This window comes from Annulohypoxylon truncatum (assembly GCF_022578515.1).
Source record: "Annulohypoxylon truncatum strain CBS 140777 unplaced genomic scaffold F4807scaffold_9, whole genome shotgun sequence".
NCBI lineage: Eukaryota > Fungi > Ascomycota > Sordariomycetes > Xylariales > Hypoxylaceae > Annulohypoxylon > Annulohypoxylon truncatum.
Genome location: NW_025953795.1, coordinates 484,230 through 506,065, shown reverse-complemented (window position 1 = coordinate 506,065; position 21,836 = coordinate 484,230). Strand labels below are relative to the sequence as shown.

Genomic DNA, 21,836 nt, shown 5'->3' with positions numbered 1-21,836 from the left:
GAAAAGTCCAAGGGCCAATGCAAGTTTACCCTGCTTCGGAAAGCGTCTTGAGCATCCAGCAACAGATAAGCCAAGCACTAAACTGGGCTGCATTGCGCTAACGGGCCAGCCTCCAAGCCATTGTGAACCCCAAGTGTCAAGTGTGACATAGCTTTCGGTTATTGTAGTCGGGCAGGTCGGGACAGTCTAGACGGTCAAGTCTTTGTTGCTAAGAAGTTTGCTTAAGATATCTAGTATCCGGATATCAGTATACTAGATAATAATATAAGGTATCATTGGCTCTTTGCAAATGTAATCATAACCAAACTTCGTCTAATAAGCAATGGATCAGTTTCGCGCATCGGTACTAGTGGGTAGCAGATGTTACCATCCATGATCCATGAGAATACACTTAGAAACTCCGCAAGTTGCCTGAATGGGAGTCTAGAACCAGCCAACACGTGTCTTCTGCATGAGCTCAGACGTGCAATTATATAACGAAAGCCCTCACTTAAGAACACATATCTGGTAAGGCTGATAACATTACAGAGCTAAACAAAGTCCAGTCGATACATGGATCAATGTATCTTAAAATTTAAGCAGCACATGCACAGTTCATTGCTAGCAAATAACTAAGCGCCAGGCAGATGGAAGTTACGCCCCCGGGAATGCCGATGAGTCGTGTGCCGAGACGAAACTTCCCAAACCAGAGTGTCTGTCCTCCCTCTCCGGCCCCTCTCCGGCGTTTCCGACTACTTCTCCGTGGTTGAACGTAATTGCCGCAGAAATTCAACGTGACCGATTAGAATATCGATTCGACGAGCACGAGCCATATACTTGAACTTGTATAATATTGTAATCGAAGCTTATTCATAACATTCTTCCGTTCACGATACTCAGGACACTGACTTATTCTCATGCATGCGAAGCCCTCCTTTACTCACTAGGTACCTATATAACAGTTAGCTCAGAACATATTGGTAACCTCGTATACCGCATGAGATTTACATGCCTATTTTACATTTCGTTACTTCTTGCTATGACCATTCTGTATCCGAGCAGGGTCTAGGATCATCTCCTCGACTACTCGGCATTATGTACCGGCAATTCACCTTACCTAAATCAAATACTTTTTACGCTAGTCGCTATTGATTGAAATTATAGGGAATAGGCAATTGAAAATACAATCTTTACTATGTACCCTGTCCCATATACGTAGCCATATTACTGTATGGGATATGAATAATATGGAATGTCGTCGAAATAGAGTCATGCCGCAGGCCGTTGACTGGTGTCGATTCGCAATATGTATTTATTAATCTACTATAGCCGCTTGAGAAGTACGGAAGAAGACGGAGAGGAGGGGGAAGGGGGAAAAAGTTGATCTGGCCATCTAAGGAATCGAACCCTAGGACCTAGCGATATTCATAACATTATTCAGTAAAGATACTTGATAATGATGCATATACCGCTAAGCCGAACCAACACGGCCCTAATTCAAAGGATAAGCGCCCGTTTGGTTAATTTCATGATTAATTCAATTCATATTGCCTTCAAAGCATGCTGGTACATTCTAACTGGTTGGATCGATGGCACAGTCGTGGTAAAGCATTGAAGTCTACGCTGTACCTACCAAGGCACACAGTAGTGGTATGACTGAAGCGTGGACCACAATGGATAATTTTAGAAGCTTTTCCATTCTATAATCATTGCTTGTAGAGTTTGTTCAATGTATTCCATCGCCCCTTTAATTATCGCAAACTACAAACCCCTACGTAAATTGTCCGTAGAAAAATATATCTATTTCCTCTTCATGAGCATCATATTCGCCCTTTGTGTATTGAGAGATGAACAGAATGGTCAAAAGAGGTGTATCGAGGTTTACAAAAAGACAATTAAAGGAGTGGTCGCCGATGGGGTTGAACGCTCAACCTTCACATAGATACCTGATGGCGCTTTAGTTGACTAGGTAAGCTACGTGTGCCAAAAAGGCAGCGGCGGACCAGCCATGATGGCTGTACCATACCAGCTTTTGATGTTTCTCATGTTTATTGAATGTCTATAAGCGTAGGTAGGTAGGTAACAGCTTGCCATTATCAACCGGCCAGATTTCGGTAATACGGCGTCTTAGAAGTTCGCACCTTCTCTAGGTATGCTATACGCATGGGGTCTGTTCTGACCAATGACATCTATAGCATGCCATCCTCTAGTAATGTTGGGTGACGACTACAGTACCTGTACATGGACCTCTGCCGCTTCCGTGTAAATCCATAGGTAGTATGGCTTCCAAAGTTTTTTGTAAATTTCACATGAGGTATGTAGACGTACTAATTCATCAACATCAACATCACCTTACACTTGGTAACTATATCCTATATAAACTTGTAGATATAAATGGATGCTAGGTGGTCTCTACAGATGATATTATCTCGAATGCCGAACTTCTTAGACTCGCAAAGGAACAAGGAGGTCGAGGACGAATAGGTACCTGTCTAGATAATACAAACTCTTCTCATAGTCCTTAAACTTGACTTATAATCAAAGATGGTATCTTATGAATGAATCACTCTTCTAAGTCCCTTCGTATCTGGGTACCTATGGCATTAAGGAGTTTACCTCGGCACTGACTATCAACAACCCTCGCCAGATGAAGGAAGTCGCCGACGATACTCAACCTCAAACACCTAAAAGTGCTCAGGCTACAGCAAAGAAAGCTTCCAAGCCCTCAAACTCACCACCTACTCCTCGAGATAAGTATCTACCCATCTACCCAACCCCTTCCTTAACCCAAACCCTTCCTTAACCCAACCTCCTACCTCACTTCCCCGCCTCCACCGGCCCCCTCGCCGTACTAAGATCCATTAACTCCTTCCAAGGCGGATACATCGACTTCCCGTCCTCACCAATATTAACCACCTTCCCGGCATCGACGTACTTCTCCACCCAGCCCAGCGAGACGACGGTATGCACCAGGTTAACGTAGGGCCCCTCGGCGGCCTGCAGCGCCTGGAAGTCCGGGTCCGCGCGCACCTTCTCGAGCTCCGCGAAGTTGCGGAAGTAGAACTCGGCGGTGAGGTCGTGGTCCTGGGGTCGCGGGCGTTGGGGTTAGTTAGTCGGTACGGTGGAGCGATGGAGGACGGGGTGGCGTAGGGTGGGATGGAGGAAAACGGAAGGAAAAGGGGACGTACGTCGACAACCCAGCCACGGTTCCTGGCACGGTTCATCTCGTCCAGAGCGGCGCGGTACGGCGGGGGCGTGAAGACCTGCGGACGTTAAAAGATAACCTGTGAGATACTTAGTTTGCCTCGCCAAAAACTCCCAATGCCCGGATTTCTTACTTGCTGGTATGCCTCGATACCATTCCGGGCATGGATGCTAGCTACTTTGGCATGGTATTCACGGGCGAAGGCTTCGTTGTCCTCGGGCTTGTTCTTCGTGTTTGCGTAGACTTGGAGAGTCATTCGTAGCAAGCGGCCTGGGAAGGCGCTCGCGTTGTCGCCGGCTGTTGACATGATTAAATTACGTTGTATGGCTTGGGTAGCTGATTTAGGGGCGTTCGCTGAGCCAAAATGGTTGGTCCTGCGAAATCGTAGCAGAACCAAGTTCAGACTGCGGCCGTAAATGGTTGACGTTGAGCATAGTTAAAAAGCCACATATTTTATCCTCTATATACGCGATCACTCCTTCGTTCGGATGAACTGAATCACCCTACGGCTTGACTCATTGCACGACTTCCGCGACTATAGGAGACTTTTCTATACATAAATGAAGATATTGGAGATGCTAGGAGCTCAAACAACATGAAGTAGCCAGGACCGTATAAAAGTTAATTCCCATTGCGCCGACGGCTTGTTGTCACACCGTCGGGTCATAGCATCGTCTCCGCTGCAACTCCAGCAGCAACCTGAGCTAGACCAACAAGATCGTATCTAGCGAGTAATAGAGGTTCCATCATTTTATGCGCGAGGGGAGAATTCAAATGTACAACTCGAGGTTGATTAGAACCGTTGACTCTGAATATTCGGAGATAATCGGCGTTAAACAGGGGTCCCAAACGAAGTGAAGTCGTTGGATACGACAAGCCGGAGATATTTGAACTCCTATAAACTCCTATTCTCCGGAGGATATCAGATACACTTGACATGAAGGGGAAAGACTCTAGAAGTAACATGAAAACAGTTAGCCAGTTGATACTGAGCAACATTAAGTGACACTCACATGGTTGACTGAATAAATCAAAGCACGCATATAACGACGGCGGTGCTTAAACTACTATGTAGCCGTAGTACAACAAATACTAGCATCGTTTTTACTTTACTTAGGATTTCTGCCATGGAGCAAATTTGTGCCACCTGAAGTCATTATACCGTTGTAGGAGACTGGAGAAGCATCCAAGCACCAGACCAAGACTAGACAATCATGAGCACATCTCAACATTCGAAACGATGACGGTGCATAAACTTCATTAATTCGTTTAGTGACCTGTCAATGAGCCATCCCTATGAACTCCGATGCCTGAAGACAACCGTAAACGCGGAGCGACCTTTTTTCCCTTCCTAACACCGGCAGCTTATTCCTGCTGGCGCTCAGCAATCTTGGCCTTAACTCTCTCGACCTTCTCTTCCTTCGTAGACTTGGGAGTCCTGTACTTCTTGGACTCCGCCTTCCATTCCTCCTTGGTCTTCTGAGGAGCGTCACTCTCGGCCTTCTTGAAGGGGTCCTCACGGATGGCGGCGTGGGCCTCAGTGTAGAGGTCCTCAAGACCGTCAGCCTCGATGTCGTCGTCGAGGTACTTCTGGAACTGGCTCTTGTATCGCTCCTCATCATCGTCGGCGAGGGTCTCCATGTACTCGGCAACGTGTCCAGCGTAGATGTACTTCTTCAGGGTCTCAGCGTCGAGTTCCTCGCTCTCCATGTCGTAACCGGGGAATCGGTTTTCGGAGTGGGGGACGAGGATACCACCGTCGGAAGCACCCTTCATGACACCGAAGACACGGGCACCAGTGGAGGTTCGGGCAAGACCAACGTCGAGGAAGGCCTTGAAAGGTCGGCGCTCTTCGCCATCCTCCTCAGCAGCCTCGGTCAGGGTGTACTCTCCATCGGGCTCCTCGACGCCAGTGAAGGTCTCGTCCAGACCAAGCTTCTTGAGGACACGGCGGGCAAGAAGCAGACCAGTGGCATAGGCGGCAGCCCAGTTGGTCAGACCATGCTCGATACCGTAGGCCTTGAGCTCGTGGGAGTAGGCGGCGGCGAAGATCTTGTCACCTGCAATCTCGGAGGTGACGATCTGGGTGATGATGTCGCGGTTGGTGAAGCGAACGACCAGGCGGTACTTGGGTGCGTTGTACTTGTTCTTGGCCTGGGTGATCAGACGCTTGCGGGCGTAGTAGTCGGTCTTTCCCTGGCGGCGGCGCTTGTACTTGGTTTGGAAGCGGCTGTGACGCATCATTAATTTGGCTGTCGTCAATACTCTCGATGAATTGAATTACTTACCTGTAGTAGGCGCTGCTCTTGACCGCCTTGTGGAATGGCTATTGAAATCCCATCGAGTCAGCAATTTGCGCTTCAGAAATATTTTCCTCCATTCCGAAGCATCTTGCATTGACTCTTGCGATCGCGATCAAATGTCATATTTGCAATATTTGCCATTTCTAGCATTGCAATGACTTGTATTCATATTAGACTTACCATCTTGACTGATGTTGCTGGTAGGTAAATGCTATCAGCTTGTTGGTCGAAGGTGTCGAAGGTGTTGAAGTTGGTGGTGGGTGACGAGAATGAGAAAAAGTAGCGAATTGAAAAAGTTAGTGGGTTTAATCTTCAATTTTGCGCGTGTGCGCTCGCTTGCCCTGGTTTGGTGGGGTACGAATCAGCAACGCTGCGTTCCAATGCTGGGGTAGGTGACGAGGTGGACCTTTCCTTCGAATTAGCGCACGGGCCACAGATAGTATTCCTCGATGCTTACATAATTAATAAGCCGAGGTACGTCTCGGAATAGTTTTGGAGGAGGTCGGACATATACCGATCTTCCACTTTCAAGAGACTCGATAAAGAAACATCATTGACTCATAAATCTAGATACATGTTGGCACGATCTTGCAATCTTATGTTTGTATAATGTTCAGTTGCATATAAAATCGCATAGGAACCCTAGACGGTACAATGGCTAACCATAAGAAGCCGAAAGTGCTTCTCTTCGATATCGGAGGCGTTTGTGTAAGCTTGTCTCTATTACTCCCCTAGCTCGTTGAGTTACCAATGCGGTCGGCGCTATATGATAAGCTTTAGATTTCCTTGCGGTCGTTCAACTTCCGGATGCTAACTCAGAAAATAGGTCATCTCACCTTTCCAGTCCATATTAGACTATGAACTAAGTCTAGGGATACCACCAGGCTGGATTAACTATTCCATCTCTAGAACAGCACCTAGTGGTTTTTGGCATAGGTTGGAAAGGGGCGAGGTTATCTTGGATGATACGTTCTACGCCGGTTTCGATAAAGACTTACATGATCCCGTACGGTGGGACGCTTTCTACAAGATCCAGCAGTCGAAGAACCCGAGTCTTTCCAAGGAGGTTCCTCCGCTTCCGAATCTAGACGCACATTGGCTCTTCAACGATATGATGACGGCTTCAACCGCTCCAGACCCGTGGATGCATCCGGCACTGAGGAATTTGAAGAATAGCGGGGAGTTCATCCTGGCTGCACTTAGCAATACCATCATCTTCCCTCCAGGTCACGCACTTCATCGGGAGGATTTCTTCGCCGACCCAATCAGGGAACTATTCGATGTTTTCGTGTCATCGGCGCACGTAGGACTACGGAAGCCGGACCCTAAGATATATGAATACGCGCTGAACGAAGTAGACAAGTTTGCCAAGTCTCATGCTGATGAGGCGCGAGGGCGATCGCTGGGTTGGAAAGACGGGGTAAAGCCGGAGGATGTTGTCTTCCTCGATGATATTGGCGAGAACCTGAAAGCTGCCAAGAAGATAGGGTTTCGCACCATCAAAGTGCCATTGGGAAGAGCATTCGAGGCAGTTGACGAACTCGAAGTTATCACCGGACTCAAATTAGCCGGTAACCATCCTAGGATACCTATTAAACCCAAGTTAGGAGGCACGAATGCCAAATTATAGTTACCTACATAGTAGACAATAGGGATAATTATAGGCCAGTTCATTACGTAGAGCGGAGAGCTGGGAGCGGACAATGGGACCAGGTTTATTTTACGTCATGCAAATCTGTTGACGAGTAGATGTGTCGATATTCGGTTGCCCAGGTGGGTAATGAATTTAATGATTATATCCATTCATATGCCGGGGTAGGGAAGCTTGATATATCTTGCCTGATGTCAGGTACCGGTATAATACCCGCGATATGTACCATGGTATGCGATATTCAGTCCCCGGCAAACGCCGTAGTGGGCCCTTATCTCCGGACATCGCCATCAACCCAGGGTTCTTAATTCGATCAATCTCCCCGCTAACTTACCATAGATACCTAGTCTCTGTTACCACATTTTCCACAAATTACTTATAGTAGCAACTGTTAAGACATTGGGTGCCTACAACCGGCTACCGGAAGTAATAAGTCCCTGTCGCCTCGTTGCACAATAGGCCGACGAAACATCTTGGCAATCATTTAGTGATGGAGGCGAAACCCGGCGCGGCGGCCGGATCAACGCCGAATCTATTTCCGGAGCGCAAACCAATGACACCGGCGCAGGTCGCTGCAGGTATCAAAGCAGCACTAACAGTGCAGCGCCGAGCTGTCACATTTGGGAAGAGACCTTTTGCCGCAGTGTTGATAGGACCAGATAACGACGAAGTGCTACTGTCGCATCAGTCAGTCGACCAGGTCAACCACGCAGAGAGTTCCCTTGCAAGGCTCGCGTACAAGCATTACCCGAAGGAATTCTTATGGCAATGTACTCTCTTTAGTACATGGGAACCGTGTGGCATGTGCACTGCCACTATCTATGTGCGTCTGCGGCATTCTCTAAGCAGCTTCTATTTAGGACGATAATAAGGCTGACAGAGTGCATACCCGCAGTGGGCACATATCGGTCGCATTGTTTTCGCAGGTAGCAACGACCAATTGTATGAATTGACCGGTCCAGGTAATAAGGAGAACTTTACCATGAACTGGCACACTAGGGACGTCTTGAAGGGTTGCCCACAGAAGGATATTGAGGTCATTGGGCCATTGGAAGACGAGGGCAAAATCGTTGTCGAAGATAGTGACCGGTATTGGAGTCAGACTAGATAGTTGGTGATTAAACTTATAATGAATGCTTTTATGTAGGCTGGTAGATCTGAGATTGAAGATTTCTACTGTGAGATATATTTAGTTAGAAACGGGTTTCAAGAGATCGCCCATGTGTGCATGACTGCATGTCATCTCAGTTTCGTTTCTGACGGATGTAACTGGGTAGCTGCTGGATCGATGAAACTGGTTTGCTGCGCAGGTACCCGCCTTTTGATCAGGAATACTGTTGGTAAAGATAACAATTTTCCTGATCACTAGAACCACGACCAAGTAATACCGGGCGTACTAAGAACGCCTAGCTGACGCCCAGCTGACGTATATTGGATCAGACGTTTCGGGGGGGTTTTGCAAGGGATTGAATACGCAGCTGTAGCGAGATTTACTGGGAAATTAAAAAATGAATTAGAAAGACAGCGTTTTCAGAGAATTGACTAGTTGCGAAGTTATGGAGATATATCGTGAACAGTGTTATCTAGACTTTGAACCTTACGTAAAGGGCTGACGACAATATGAAGGGAATAATTATCGGACGTAAGTGCGTCGCGTGTCCAATTAATTTCCCCTGAAGAATTTGAACTTTTTTTACTTTTAACGTCGGAAAATAGTAGCGGGTGTAGGTGGGGTCCGACCCGCCGTCTCCCGAAGCGACTCCCGCTTGTTTTAAAATGGGCCAATTAACGTGAAGCAGAGAAAAGAGCCTCGCAGCTGCCTCGTAATGCCCGTGCGCGGCACACCGAGCTTCGACCAATGTACCACTTTTTATCAAATTGATTGTGGGCTTTCTTACTACTATGGTACGTAGTACCCTTGAATTCTGACATCCCCTGTTCAGCTTCCGTCTGGGGGTTATTCTCAAACCTCGAGCTTCTATTGTTCCACATTCAACCGTTTCGTCTCACTGTACCAACTCGGTAATAAGAAGGGACATCTCAATGACAGATAATGATATATCAGTGGGCTACGTAGATAGTCCTGCTAGTGTGGCTCCCCTGATATGAACTCGACACACAATCTGCCTCGCCTAGAATTCCCCGTTTATCTAGCCACTCATTACACAAAGTCGGTGTTCGATATACGTCTGATCTTGCCTAATAAAACTTAGATTTAGGTATACAAAATGCTACTATATGGATTCGTGAATAATAGGGGCAAAGGGGCTTGCCCAAGGCCAAGAATAAGCTTGGATGAGAAGAGGCGGTTTATCTATCATAGCTTCTAGTGTATAAGTCGAAGACTAGTCGCAATTTGTTCTTGAAAGGTAGGCAGTAGCGGGTCTACTAATCGGAGGCATCACGTCATCGGAGTAAACTTTCGAAGAGTAGATTCATGTTGTACTCAGTACGCGAACGTCTGCCAGTTGCCAGTTTGTGACGCGTATCGAATCAGGAAGGGAATAGTTTTGGGGCAGTGCAATTAGAGAAGATATGGGTGTGCGATAACCACCTACCTAGGTATTGACGTCGTTACTTCCTTCACTTTGTAAGTTCAAGGGTCTTAAAGTTCGTCAGAACTGTTCTAACATATCACCTCGCTTTCTTCCATTAACCTTCCACCGCCCTCACCCTCCCACCTTCCTTACCTACGTCCATACTATTAGTCATTCTGGTTCGTCGTACTTTCCACCTATAGTGTGATAGATCACCAAGGTTACGCCTACACACGCCCGTGGCTGCATTTAGGATTCTAGATTATTAAAACTTCTCGACCACTTTTTTTCAGTCACTACCACCATTACTGTCGCTACCACCTACTTCACTCCTTTCGTCGATTGTTTACCCTCTCTTTTTTTTCGCGTCCTTTTCTCCTCGTCACAAATTCATGTGATCATGTTCATTGATACCTCCTCCCCTGCCCTAAGTTAATCTTAATCTTAGATCAAAGGATCGGGTTGACACGGGATGACGCGCCATTGTTCTTCCTATGAATTTCCCCAAGGGCCTCGGCAGCCTCACGCTGCCCCATTGCTGGAGATTCGTGATTCCGGCCTTCATACTTACAGCTTCATTCTATTTCCTCCTTGGAAGCTCCTGGCGGGACCAGCAACCCCAGGTTCCTCACCAAGTTGATCACGATAAAGTCGGTATCGGCAAAGACCATACTACATCACCACCCAGCTATGACGGAAGCAACATCACCGTCAACTTGGTTATCGCCACTCTCTCTAAGGAAGACATATCATGGACGCAAAATATCGAGATACCTAATCTGAAGATAATTCGCTATGTTAGCGACAACTTGAAAGCCGAATTTCATCCGCCGGTACCAAAGAAGGGACGCGAGGCTCTAATATATCACACTTACATGCACGACTTTTATGACGACCTACCGGATATCTCCATCTTCACCCATGCCGACGAAAGCCCGTGGCACGTGGAGGATACATTGAACTCATCCTTAACATTTGCCTTGTCACATCTAGATCTTAACGAGGTCCTAAAACGACAATATTTTAACTTGCGCGTATCATGGGAAAACGCATGCCCCAGCTGGATCAATACCTCCAAGACCGATAACGATTTGTCCAAGCAGGAAGAGCCGTACATGCACGAGGCATTTAGCGAGAATTTCGCCACTAACAATGTCCCTGAAATCCTTGGCGGACCATGCTGTTCCCAGTTCGCAGCGACAAGAGATGCTGTGAGAAGACACCCGAAGTCTCAGTATCAAATCAACATGGATTGGTTGGTACAAACCCATTGGGACGACTATATCTCCGGGAGGGTCTGGGAGCACATGTGGCCCTATCTCTTCATAGGCAAGGCGGTGGATTGTGACGTCGAATGGCAGGCATACTGCAGGATGTACCACGTCTGCTTTGACCCTCAAAGTAGGAGCCGATTGATTAACCTTAAGGATGAGAAGAAGGAGCTAGAGAGGAAGACGGGACTTCTCGAAGGGTTGCTTGACCTGCTAAGGGGATTCGAGGTCAGAAGGCGCCTACGGGAGATTAATGCCATATTGGCGGAGGAACTCGAAAAGGCAGTCGAAAGAGGGAAGGACGAAGCAGAACGCTTGAAACTGCTATCGGATTTTAGTAATTCGTGAGGAAACGCGGCCTTGGACAGGCAAGTTGCCCAGTGTTTGTACACCATATGATACCCTAGTCCTAATACAAAATAGTATTGAGAAGCTTACTCGCTCGTACGATGCGCGACGGCTTACTAGCCAGTCTTACGCTGGGAATTAGGTGCTCGAGCGGCAATTCATGAAGTTATTCGTGAAGTTAAAGACACATCAAGGTAAAATAAGTTATATTCGGCAAGGTTTACAGTTATAGTAGCTGACCACTTTTCTAGGCTGGAAAATGCCTTTGGCTTCCCGTCCCCTGCAGCTAACCGACCGACTTCGGATTGTCATACCATAGGTGCCAATTTGACATCGCCAATTCCACCAACGACTTTAGCGCTCGCGCGGAAACGATGCCTTTAAGGATAACAGGCAGGAGGTTTATTTAAGGTTCGTTTTCCCTGGGCCCAGTTTCGCTATGAAATTTTGGAGAGCGAAGTTATATTGGTAATTACTAATTCGTTATATCGGTTAGTAGATCCCGAGCTTCATCGGTTCAACTGTCCCGAACTGCTTGAAGAATTACGACAGCGCTATGATTTCTGCAATGTTATGGCTCAGCTGAGACCGCCTGGGCTGCTGCCAGCTACGTAATTTTTCACGCTTCGGGTGTACTCTCGGCAATGAACTTAAGCTAGGCCTCAGGAACGCAACCAGGTCTATCCACATTCTGGAAGCTTTGCCTTTAGCTGTTGTTGGCATAGTAAAGTAAGAACTTTACTTGAAAGAGTTATCTCCGTACTTTCAGGCTAGTGTAGCTGGCAATTGATGGGACGGCCGCTAACCCCGCGCTCTTTGGGGTACAGCAACCCGTTAACCCGCTCCATCAAGGGAAGCTAGTAGGGCTAGCAGGGGAGTTTCTCTTCAACCGCAACCAATGGCAGCTAATGACCTTCATCATATTACCCTATTCGCTTAGTGCGCGGAACCCCATGTTTTACTTCATCGAACGCCATTATCGGCTGCTCAACTCCTACCTTTATACGATTCAGACAGCTCATTCGTCTGGAAGGATTGTTCCATGTCAAGGTGTGGTACTCGAGACTGAGGGAGCAAGCTGGTGGGCCAAACATCGGCTCGGCTACCAACATATCAAAGCAAACCCTGCTTGAAGCTGGGCAAGATGGGCAATCCTGTAAGTGACGGTTGATATGCAGCGTCGTATCGAGCCGTACCTCGCTGCAGGTTTATCTTCCCAAGCTGGCTTGTGGCTTCTGGATTGGCGGATTGGTGGTCTTACCTTGGATGTTCTTTGTCGGAGTGTTAAAAATAATAAAATGTTGATCTTCTGCCCAATTTTGTGAAATCTTTAACATCGAAATATTTGACGTCCTGAAACCTCCAAATTACTAGATTTCGCCGAGGATGTCGAACTCACTGAGCGACAAGGCCGACGATGCCAAGAGGCAGATATCAAATGAGGACACGACTATTAGCAAAGAAGAAGTCGTTTCTGCCCATGGCGTCCCCGACATCGCGAATCTGGCACAGGCTAATTTGAGGGGGTTGAGAGCGCCTGAGATCATCGCGAGATTGACACCGGAACAGCGAGTTGAGCTGGAGAATAGGTTGAGGAGAAAGATTGACTGGCGATTGCTTCCAATGATCATTATTATGTGTTAGTAAACCATTGCGTCTTTGTTTGATCATTGGGTTCGCGAACTAATGCAAACTTGCGTCCCAGACATTTTGAACTATATCGATCGGTTAGAGCTGCCTCACGATGACAATCCACTCGAAAATACTATGCTAATAGGTCATAGGAACAATATCGCTGCCGCGAAACTTGCTGGTCTCCCCGAAGACTTGAATTTAGATCCCAACTCAAGCGAATTCCAAGTGCGCATTTCCTAATTCACCCTCAGAGCTAGAAATTCTGACATTGTGACCTAGACCGCTGTGAGCATTCTATTTGTCGGGTAAGATTTGCGCACTGTTGCGGCACAGCAGGGTATGGGCTAACAAACAGAACTGTAGCTATCTTCTCATGCAAATACCATCGAATCTGTTCCTGAACAAGATTGGCAAACCGGCTATCTACCTCCCAGCATGTGTATGTCTTATAAATCATATACGCAACAAGTGATTGCTTAAGCGCCAGTGTACTAACAGGTCATGCCAGATGATGGTATGGGGCGTTATCTCGACGGCTACTGCTTCTGTCAAGAACTTTGGTGGTCTCATTGCCATTCGGTTCTTTCTAGGTTTCGTTGAGGCAGCTTACTTTGTCAGTCCTGTGAAAATATGATTCAGTTCAATTAGAATCTCTTGCTAACTATATTCTAGCCAGGTTGCCTCTATTACCTGAGTTGTTGGTGGTATGTTAAAGTGCCTTCTTTTATGTACACTGTTGCTAACTCCTTCATAGTACGTGATAATAAGTCTAATTCCACAGCTATTCACTCTTGCCATGCAGAAATCTCTCGAGAACACCAAGCGTCATTATAAACTAACACTTCTTAGACACACGCAAGGAACTAGGTCTACGGACGGCAATGCTGTATTCCGGATCGCTGATATCAGGTGCCTTCTCCGGGCTCATCTCCGCAGGAATCACGCAGAATATGAATGGTGCAAGGGGTCTAAGTGCCTGGAAGTGGCTGTTCATCATAGAAGGTGTCATCACCATCGGAGTCTCGTTTTGTGCTTTCTTCGTGGTCCCAAACTTCCCTCGAACGACATCATGGCTGACCGAGGAAGAGAAAGCGCTTGCTATCTGGAGGCTAGAAGAAGATATTGGAGAGGATGATTGGATCGACAGCGAGCACCAGTCTCTGTGGATAGGGGCTAAGCAAGCGTTTGCTGATTTGAAGACATGGGTCTTGGTCCGTAAACAATCCAGCTAAAAGCTATTGAGGGCCAAATATGCTAACTGGTTTGCTACAGCTTCTCCTAGTTTTAGGCATCATCTCAAGCGCCTCCGTCACGAACTTCTTCCCGGCTGTAGTCAAGACCCTGGGCTACAATAATATTGACACGCTACTTCTGACGTGCCCTCCGTACGTATTGACCGTCATCACGACATTCGTAAACGCATGGCATGCGGACCGAACGGGTGAGCGGTATTGGCATATCATGGGATCTCTGGTAGTCGCTATGGCGGCATTCATCCTCGCGGCTGCAACTACGGGTCTAGCTCCTCGATATGTGGCTATGATGCTTATGGTAAATTCCATACCTACTTCATTTTTGTCGGCAAATCTCTGACACAAGGCAGGTTCCTGGAGTGTACAGTGGTTTTGTCGTAGCTCTCGCCTGGATCAGCAACACTCTTCCCCGACCACCGGCTAAACGTGCAGCGGCTCTCGCCTTCATCAACGCGGTATCTAACGCATCGAGTATCTACGCGTCCTACATGTACGAGGACAGCATGGCGCCCCGCTATGTGATTGCCATGTCTGTCAACTGCGGTACCATATTCCTCTCAATGGTGGCGGCTACAATCTTACGCTTCATGCTCGTCCGGCTGAACAAGAAGTTGGATCAGGGCATATACGTTGAAGGTGCTATTAACGCTCTGCCGGGGACTGCTGCTCAGCATGGCTTCAGATTCAAGGTTTGATGCGATGATCGTATGAATGGAAGTGGATGAGAACATAGATATGGCTAGGGGCTTTCGAACCTGTATATTTGTTGAGTGAAAACTTGCATTAAAAAGCAGGAACTGCCAAAGAGGACACTTGCTACTACGTATATATCTAAAGAGAGCAACCACCTCCCTATGCATCTATGCCATGCTTCCTGGTGAAAAGGGGCTAGCAGTGTCCTGATAGAATCAACTGTACTTGCTTCTTTGCTTTTTGTCATGTTTCTTAGAGTGCCAGGCAGGAACGCAGATGAACTTATTGGGCTCTTTCCCATTCGTTCCCGGTCTTTTTTCCGAATTCGAGATCGGAGTCGCGTACTTGCCGTTGTCGCCGTTGTCTTCTTATCCACCACACCCATTTCTTAACGACGAAGCCTTAGCGATATTGCCTTTTTCGGCGTTGTCTTCTTAACGGCGTAGCCCTTTACTTACTGCCGCCGTTTCCTTATTTGCCTCTGTCGTCGTCTTATGAATGTTGTCTTAACAAAGCCATGTTCATAACGACGTTACCTTCTTAACGCCGTTGTCTTTTAGTAGCTGTCGCCGTTATTTTGATCTACTATAATCGCCGTCGTTTTCTCGCTTACTACTACATCTCCAATAACACTATCTCTCTAACATCACTACACCTTGGCATAATGGTTAAAGACATATAACGCCCTTCATCCTCCAAATCAGAGCAAGGCTAGATAATTCAAGTCAACAGTAAATAACACTTCGTCTTCCAGAATTAGCTATACTCGGCAACATTTAGTCGAAAATGGGTTCTCAAATAAAGGTCTTACGGATTAAGTGTGTCGAATGTGCGTAACACGTCGAAACGCAGCAGCTATTAGTATTAATTACTACTTAACGGCATTGACTTCTCATCGTCGCTAGCTAAAGACAAGATTATCATATGCGCCTACCTAGATAATAATAAAGACGATATCGTACCCCAAAGATATACCTCATAGTACCTTCTGTACTTGTCTTATTCGCCGTTGTCGTCATTTTTTCTCTATATTTTGCCCTACTTCCTACCTAGTTAGCTATACTCGCCGAAAATAGACTATACTCGCTGACTATATTCAATTTTACTGATCGTATGCGCCTTCTATGCTCTTATAGATGTACTAAAATATTGCAACTAGGCTATTTCCTATGTATTTCCTGGGTCATCACTCTATCTAAAAATTCCATTCCTTTCTTCATCCAACCTCAATCTTATCCAACTCCAACTTCAAATCTTCACATACATCCATGATCATGGATGAAGATTCACCACCCAAGCGACCGCTCCGGCCGGGCGTTCGTAAGACCAAATATTGGTCGCAGTTGATTAAAGACACCCTCATGGAGACTGAAGTTAGCCATATTATCCATGGTCGTTTAGACCCTCACCAGATTTTCGAAAGTCAGGACGGTAAGTACCTATTTAATCACGCTCGAAATCCTCGAAATCCTCGAATAGAGACAGTCTGCTGACATCCTGACTATAGAGATCAAGGAATTCTATTCCGGCCACGATATTCACCCGTCTCGTATTATTGACAACGAGAACTTTGCCCGCTGGGTAATCGGCGAGGCGCTGGAGGGGTACCAGCCTGACAGTAGTTTTCAGGTAACTGGTAATATTATGCAGGGAAAATCCGTGACTATGAGCAAAGAGTCAATTCTAAAGGAAATCTCGGACGCCATTCAAGCTGATGGCCAGCAGGATATTGATGCCGAGGTACGTGAAATCAGATACTACTTATTTTATTTCTACCTGACTGACTGGCAATTAATTAGGGCTTGAACGGGTTTAAAGAGGCGGACTCTGACATAGTTCAGGATGTGAGTGCCGCAACTGAATCAATTATCGCAGCATCGCCAAACAGCCTCGGGCCGCCTATCGAGCCCTGTGCTTCATATCTTCGAATGGAGAAGTGTGGCACATTTGGTCGTAATAATCTGACAGTATGGAAGTCGCCTTTTTTCCCCCACCTCGACGGTCAAGAAGGCCGAAAGGGTTTTCTCGATAATCAGATTACCGCCATCGTCTGGATCATGGCGAATTTTCTTGGCGAGCTCCCCTGGCTGAAGCCTAAATTTCCCGAGTTTTGGAATAAGGAGACTAGAACGTACGAGTTTCCAGGTGAAACTAAAGAGGCGAGGAAGGACCGAAAGAGATTACACAGACCTCGATACTTTGGTGCGATTCTCGCGGACTCTATGGGTATGGGGAAGACCTTTACAACTATCGCATGCCTAGACATCATGGCAAGCCACCATCTGAACGTCGTGAAGGTCGATGAGCGTAATTTCAAGCACTGCCCTATGCTTGTTCTCGCGCCGAACCTCATCGTTGCTTCGCAATGGGTTGAGGAAATCGAACAAGTGACAAACGTTCGAAGTATAAAGAAGATCATCTTATCTGGAGACGGAGCGAGAGCAACCGAGACACAGCGAAGAACACGTGTTCTTACGGCAAAAGAGTTCAGGGAGTGGCCGCCCGACTTGAACTATGTCTGGGATGAAGATGATCCCGCTGCTTCGAGGGTAATTATCGTGATGTCAATAGACACCTGGGGAAGTCGGACTTGTACGAACCAAGTACTCGATGAGAATGGACAAATAAAGGAAGGAGATTGGCGATCTTCTTTCACCGAATTGGGACGGCGTTTCTCAATCGTCGTTGTTGATGAGGCGTACAAGATCCGACATACAACCACCCGGTGCTGGAAGTCAGTGGCGTTGTTAGAACGCCAATTTACCCTACTGATCACGGCAACGCCGTGCATGAACCTCCTTACAGACCTCTTGGGGCCCGTGAGATTGCTCTGGCCAAAAGCAGAGAAATATCTTCAAGAGAACGCGAGCAGGTGGGACAGGATGGATAAAAGATTTGAAGAACCAGAGGATTTGGAAGCTCTTGACGACATGGAACCTCACGACGATCATCAGCTCATTGCCGGTAGACCAGGTATAATGGCTAAGCTGGTTAACAAGTACAAAGCACAGAATGTCGTCGACATACAGGAGACCCGGATGCATTTGAAGTATTTTGAAAGACTGGCGATCTTGCGAAGAGCACCGAGCTCAAACCTACATTGGGATTGGAAAGGTTCTAAGCTAGTATGCTGTGAGTAACACCTTCAGATGGTCAACTCCCTTGCTTGTAGTACGCCGTTGCTAACCGAATCGTGTAGTGGACGGCTTACTCCCTAATGTCTACAATTTCACCGTCAATATTCAGCTTGATCGTGCTCTAGAAGAAGCTTACCAGGGCGCTCATATCGACTTGCTCATCAATTACATGGGAGTCCTGAAGAAGATTGGGAAACAGCGCGTAAAGTCGCAGAAGAAGAAATCGAAAGAGGTGGATCAAAAGCTTCATTTTATTACCACTCTCTATCATAAGTTTCAGTTGGCGGCTGCTTCTATGGACATCTTTCGACTCGAAAAGCTCTTCTCCCTCAATGGATTTGGTATCAACGCTGAACACGTGCAGTGTATGCGCAATACCAACGTAAACTTCCTTCGTCTGGCACCATTCCTACTAGAGCCCCATGATACAAAGCCTAAAACCGCTCTCGACCATGTTCGGCTAGCGATTAGGAAGTCACCGGTCCTAAGATACATCCTACAGCATGTCAAGGAGTATGTGCTGGACAGGAAACCAGGAGAGACAATCAGAAAGCTTCTGATCATAGAGTCGAGGCCAGTGCTAGCATACTATTACGAACTAGTACTACAGTTCCTCCTGATAAACTGTCGTACCCTCCACGCCGGCTTATCAGGGGAGCGGCGTAGGGAATTAATCGCGAGCTTTAACGACAGCGATGATCATTCGTGTCAAATTTTGATACAAATGTACGCGGTGGGGTTTGCGGGATCAAACCTACACAAGAACTGCGCTCGAGTTTTGGTAGCTACTCAAGCTCACAGCTTCCCTGTCCAAATGCAAGCTGTGCATAGAGTTATCCGGGTATGTTATTCAATTTTCCCTAGATAGATTAACTTACTAACTCAGTATAGGTTGGTCAGACTAAAGATGTCGAAGTTTACCGTTTGAAGGTGAATAACTCTTACCACCAATTTCGGGAGAGTCAACAAGTCGAGAAGATCCTTCCGGAGTTGGGGACCCGAGCGCAAGGGTCCATGGTGGACGTCCTTGTCCAGTTGTTAAATCTATTCCAGTTTGAAATAGATGAGGCGGCGAATTCACCAGAGGCAAAAGAGCTCATGGACACCATGAATTTGCTCGTAAACCAAGGCGAAGTAGTGGGTAACGATGACGGCAATAGCAACCAGCAAGAGGAAGAAGCGGAAGAGGACGGGTGGAGTGAAGAAGACGACGACGACGATGAAGAAGAAGAGCCGCCCGAAAAACGAGTTAGGCGAGAAAACGACCCCCTTTCCGAAACGGGAAAGCACGACGAAGGTTCTCTTGAGCCTGAAGCGGATGAAAGCGACTCACACGACGATGACCTTACCACCCTAAGAAATGAAGGAACGGCGTACTTATTTGGAGGCGATTATGATCAGTTCCTTCGTCTTAAGCCACGTACAGCTTATTACAAAGAGTTCAGGGGCTTCCCTAGTGAGGTGAGAAGCCACTTTTCTCACCAGAAGAACAATCTCCGAAGACTCTTATCCTACAGCAGCCCAGACGGCAGCGCTACTACGCGTGTATGGACGGCCAAAGACCTAAACAAATCCGCCGTCCTCGAAAGGGCGATGGAACTGACGTTACGAGTCCGCCTAGGAGCCAACAACATCGAGATGCTGCCTTCTCCGCAAATCCACTTCACATTCGTCCCCGAACGAAAGCTGCAGATTCTCACGAAGCTTCTAGGACAGGCCAAGTACACAGCGCAGGATATCGATGAGCTCATCCAGAAAAATAAGGAAGCCAGGGCCAGGAAAGGTGATTCTAAGGGCGAGTTACGAGCAATTCACGAGCACATGACGCTGGAGGAGATCGATGAATCTTTCCAAAACGACATTACGAAGGGAGATACGAAGCAGAGCCGAAAACGCAAACGCCAGGAAGCCGAAGAACCCGCAACTGCTGCGAACGACGAGGCTCCTGATGGTGGTCAAGATAATGAAGTGGAAGACGATGGACGCTTTTGGGATGATTCGGATAACGAGGTTTGGAATCCAAATGAGGACGAAGATGAGGAAGAGGACGAAGATGGAGGCATCGAGGGTGATGGTGAGGAGGTACCGGAAGAATAGTTGCGTTAGTGGATATGTGGATCCACTGCTAACTATTTAACGACAGGATCATATTTATGATCCATGGATGCCTATCTAGGTAAATAGCTACGCCAGGTCTGCCATGTTCTTCTCTGCTTCGTCATCGCAGGATGGGATCATATTTAACGGCCGGTCACTTGTTAGCTTTTACTACAATTTAGCCTCAGCTTGAATGGCAAAGATGGAATTGCTTGCTTCCCACCATATATACTTCGTGTTCCATATTGCAAGTTTATGCTACAATTATCCAGGTGCTCAAATAATTAATAGGGGTCATAATCTCAGGGCCACATTGAAGCGCCAAACATGTAGCTCATTTCCAACCACCTTGCTCTGAATACGGCTTCAAGCCGTAGCCCAGGCATGTCCTTTTGAGCTGCTATCGGAGTGATACCCATCAGGCGTCAGAAAAAGCATACAGACGAGTATGGAAGATTCAGCCGCCCGTCCCGAGCAAATGTTCGAGATCTCTTTGGACGATAGACGCATGAAGCTAATATAGCTAAGAGATCTATCTAGCAAACATCTCTCCCTTGCATCGACACATCAGCTGCCAATAGTGATGATATCGATGAGATATAATAAGCAAAGACGAAACAAGACGTAAGTCTAGGGTGTTCATTCCCAATGAGTAGCCGACCAAAATAGGCCGTCGCTTGTTACATCCGTATCTGGCGCCGTTTGCTCTGTGCCACGTCCGGGGATGCATGTATGTCGACCTCGAGCTCTTTTGGTACAGATAGGTGCAAGTATCGGTACACACGAGGATGGACGAGTTGTCTTCTCGCCTATCCGGGTACGAGCATGCAAGGGACGACGTGTTAGTCGGCTATTGCAAGTTTCCAATGCAGCAATGGAGACAGACAACTTCTATCATATATGACGGGAGGCGCCTCATCCTTTCTGTATCGATACATTGGCAAAATAGTAATACCGAGATGAGCCCTAATCCTAGATCTGGGAATTCAGGGCTTCACCTCAGGGCTCCGGATTACCAAAGAAAGAAAACACAGAAACATTAGAGTCTAGGATCTTGACCCGAACGCATGGGACCCTGAGCCGAAGATTACAATGATAGGACGGAGAAGTACTCGTATGTATTTTGTCAGCCTCGCCTATAGTCAACAGGGAAGTTTCTTCGAAAGTACAAGATGAAGATTGTCATTCATTTTCATTCGACGCATGAATCTGAGACAAGATAAAATTGAGACATCCATCACATGGGATCCTGTGCATGCATCTATAAGACATACTTACCTACTTAACTACATATGCACATATAAGACACAAGATTATGTATGTATTTTGCTTATTCCAATAAGTATCCAAGTATATGAATGTACTTACATAAAAGTATATATACGGGCAATCATCACGTGGTGGCTTACAAAGTTCCGCCTCTCGGTAAATGATGAATAATAAATGATAAATGATAGAAATCCCAAGCCACCTCCGTTCGATTTCTTCGACAACTTGGAACACCTTGATATTACCAATTACTAATACTAACTTGAACTCAATTCGTTCGATAATGGGGCCACGAACCAAGTTTGGGAAACTCAAACTCCGAACCACGAGAAAGTAAAAATCGGTAATGACAAGCCCGAACCAGGTTGTTGAACCCTGAAACTTGGTACCTGCCGACTTTCTATGTAGTATGTACGTATGTAAAGGTGGAAGGTGCCCCAAAGCTCCTACTCCATGAT

General features: G+C 46.8%; 8 protein-coding genes across 8 annotated transcripts; 6 read left to right on the top strand and 2 right to left on the bottom strand.

The window, feature by feature from the left end:
* Positions 1 to 2,464: 2,464 nt before the first annotated feature.
* On the bottom strand, positions 2,465 to 4,128 carry F4807DRAFT_418381 (uncharacterized protein). The gene is made up of 3 exons (XM_047997303.1): positions 3,318 to 4,128; positions 3,168 to 3,242; positions 2,465 to 3,063 (listed from the first exon to the last, which is right to left on the bottom strand). The coding sequence occupies exons 1-3, from the start codon at positions 3,489 to 3,491 to the stop codon at positions 2,797 to 2,799; spliced, it is 516 nt and encodes a 171-aa protein (XP_047856112.1). The 5' UTR covers positions 3,492 to 4,128; the 3' UTR covers positions 2,465 to 2,796.
* A 69-nt stretch (positions 4,129 to 4,197) lies between these two features.
* Positions 4,198 to 5,817, bottom strand: F4807DRAFT_418375 (60S ribosomal protein L5). Its single transcript, XM_047997302.1, has 3 exons — positions 5,668 to 5,817; positions 5,473 to 5,510; positions 4,198 to 5,414 (listed from the first exon to the last, which is right to left on the bottom strand). The coding sequence occupies exons 1-3, from the start codon at positions 5,668 to 5,670 to the stop codon at positions 4,550 to 4,552; spliced, it is 906 nt and encodes a 301-aa protein (XP_047856111.1). The 5' UTR covers positions 5,671 to 5,817; the 3' UTR covers positions 4,198 to 4,549.
* A 129-nt stretch (positions 5,818 to 5,946) lies between these two features.
* Positions 5,947 to 7,282, top strand: F4807DRAFT_418372 (HAD-like protein). Its single transcript, XM_047997301.1, has 2 exons — positions 5,947 to 6,195; positions 6,314 to 7,282. The coding sequence occupies exons 1-2, from the start codon at positions 6,142 to 6,144 to the stop codon at positions 7,115 to 7,117; spliced, it is 858 nt and encodes a 285-aa protein (XP_047856110.1). The 5' UTR covers positions 5,947 to 6,141; the 3' UTR covers positions 7,118 to 7,282.
* A 91-nt stretch (positions 7,283 to 7,373) lies between these two features.
* Positions 7,374 to 8,471, top strand: F4807DRAFT_395562 (cytidine deaminase-like protein). Its single transcript, XM_047995945.1, has 2 exons — positions 7,374 to 7,961; positions 8,034 to 8,471. Exons 1-2 carry the CDS (start codon positions 7,629 to 7,631, stop codon positions 8,247 to 8,249), a joined length of 549 nt encoding a protein of 182 aa, XP_047856109.1. The 5' UTR covers positions 7,374 to 7,628; the 3' UTR covers positions 8,250 to 8,471.
* Positions 8,472 to 9,721: 1,250 nt separating this feature from the next.
* Positions 9,722 to 11,712, top strand: F4807DRAFT_395386 (uncharacterized protein). The gene is made up of 2 exons (XM_047995944.1): positions 9,722 to 11,488; positions 11,546 to 11,712. Exon 1 carries the CDS (start codon positions 10,170 to 10,172, stop codon positions 11,292 to 11,294), a length of 1,125 nt encoding a protein of 374 aa, XP_047856108.1. The 5' UTR covers positions 9,722 to 10,169; the 3' UTR covers positions 11,295 to 11,488; positions 11,546 to 11,712.
* Positions 11,713 to 12,611: 899 nt separating this feature from the next.
* F4807DRAFT_418352 (uncharacterized protein) lies at positions 12,612 to 13,542 on the top strand. The gene is made up of 5 exons (XM_047997300.1): positions 12,612 to 12,933; positions 13,000 to 13,021; positions 13,079 to 13,154; positions 13,209 to 13,368; positions 13,438 to 13,542. The coding sequence occupies exons 1-4, from the start codon at positions 12,681 to 12,683 to the stop codon at positions 13,236 to 13,238; spliced, it is 381 nt and encodes a 126-aa protein (XP_047856107.1). The 5' UTR covers positions 12,612 to 12,680; the 3' UTR covers positions 13,239 to 13,368; positions 13,438 to 13,542.
* F4807DRAFT_418345 (major facilitator superfamily domain-containing protein) lies at positions 13,292 to 15,250 on the top strand. Its single transcript, XM_047997299.1, has 6 exons — positions 13,292 to 13,368; positions 13,438 to 13,542; positions 13,602 to 13,632; positions 13,779 to 14,140; positions 14,202 to 14,480; positions 14,533 to 15,250. The coding sequence occupies exons 1-6, from the start codon at positions 13,303 to 13,305 to the stop codon at positions 14,875 to 14,877; spliced, it is 1,188 nt and encodes a 395-aa protein (XP_047856106.1). The 5' UTR covers positions 13,292 to 13,302; the 3' UTR covers positions 14,878 to 15,250.
* An 899-nt stretch (positions 15,251 to 16,149) lies between these two features.
* On the top strand, positions 16,150 to 20,682 carry F4807DRAFT_473044 (SNF2 family N-terminal domain-containing protein; the record flags this gene model as incomplete). Its single annotated transcript, XM_048003067.1, has 5 exons — positions 16,150 to 16,306; positions 16,383 to 16,615; positions 16,675 to 18,007; positions 18,075 to 18,853; positions 18,904 to 20,682. 5 exons carry the CDS (start codon positions 16,150 to 16,152, stop codon positions 20,107 to 20,109), a joined length of 3,708 nt encoding a protein of 1,235 aa, XP_047856105.1. The 3' UTR covers positions 20,110 to 20,682.
* Positions 20,683 to 21,836: the final 1,154 nt, after the last annotated feature.

Bases quoted from the DNA above. Each gene is read 5' to 3' on its own strand.
- F4807DRAFT_418381 (XM_047997303.1), bottom strand. From the start codon at position 3,491: ATGTCAACAGCCGGCGACAACGCGAGCGCCTTCCCAGGCCGCTTGCTA. The intron at 3,243-3,317 runs GTAAGAAATCCG...TAACGTCCGCAG, and splicing joins GTATCGAGGCATACCAGCAA to GTCTTCACGCCCCCGCCGTA. The intron at 3,064-3,167 runs GTACGTCCCCTT...CCGCGACCCCAG, and splicing joins ACCGTGGCTGGGTTGTCGAC to GACCACGACCTCACCGCCGA.
- F4807DRAFT_418375 (XM_047997302.1), bottom strand. The intron at 5,415-5,472 runs GTAAGTAATTCA...GATGCGTCACAG, and splicing joins AAGAGCAGCGCCTACTACAG to CCGCTTCCAAACCAAGTACA.
- F4807DRAFT_418372 (XM_047997301.1), top strand. From the start codon at position 6,142: ATGGCTAACCATAAGAAGCCGAAAGTGCTTCTCTTCGATATCGGAGGC. The intron at 6,196-6,313 runs GTAAGCTTGTCT...CTCAGAAAATAG, and splicing joins TCGATATCGGAGGCGTTTGT to GTCATCTCACCTTTCCAGTC.
- F4807DRAFT_395562 (XM_047995945.1), top strand. From the start codon at position 7,629: ATGGAGGCGAAACCCGGCGCGGCGGCCGGATCAACGCCGAATCTATTT. The intron at 7,962-8,033 runs GTGCGTCTGCGG...GCATACCCGCAG, and splicing joins TGTGCACTGCCACTATCTAT to TGGGCACATATCGGTCGCAT.
- F4807DRAFT_395386 (XM_047995944.1), top strand. From the start codon at position 10,170: ATGAATTTCCCCAAGGGCCTCGGCAGCCTCACGCTGCCCCATTGCTGG.
- F4807DRAFT_418352 (XM_047997300.1), top strand. From the start codon at position 12,681: ATGTCGAACTCACTGAGCGACAAGGCCGACGATGCCAAGAGGCAGATA. The intron at 12,934-12,999 runs GTTAGTAAACCA...CTTGCGTCCCAG, and splicing joins TCCAATGATCATTATTATGT to ACATTTTGAACTATATCGAT. The intron at 13,022-13,078 runs GTTAGAGCTGCC...AATAGGTCATAG, and splicing joins ATTTTGAACTATATCGATCG to GAACAATATCGCTGCCGCGA.
- F4807DRAFT_418345 (XM_047997299.1), top strand. From the start codon at position 13,303: ATGCAAATACCATCGAATCTGTTCCTGAACAAGATTGGCAAACCGGCT. The intron at 13,543-13,601 runs GTCAGTCCTGTG...ACTATATTCTAG, and splicing joins TCGTTGAGGCAGCTTACTTT to CCAGGTTGCCTCTATTACCT. The intron at 14,481-14,532 runs GTAAATTCCATA...GACACAAGGCAG, and splicing joins ATGTGGCTATGATGCTTATG to GTTCCTGGAGTGTACAGTGG.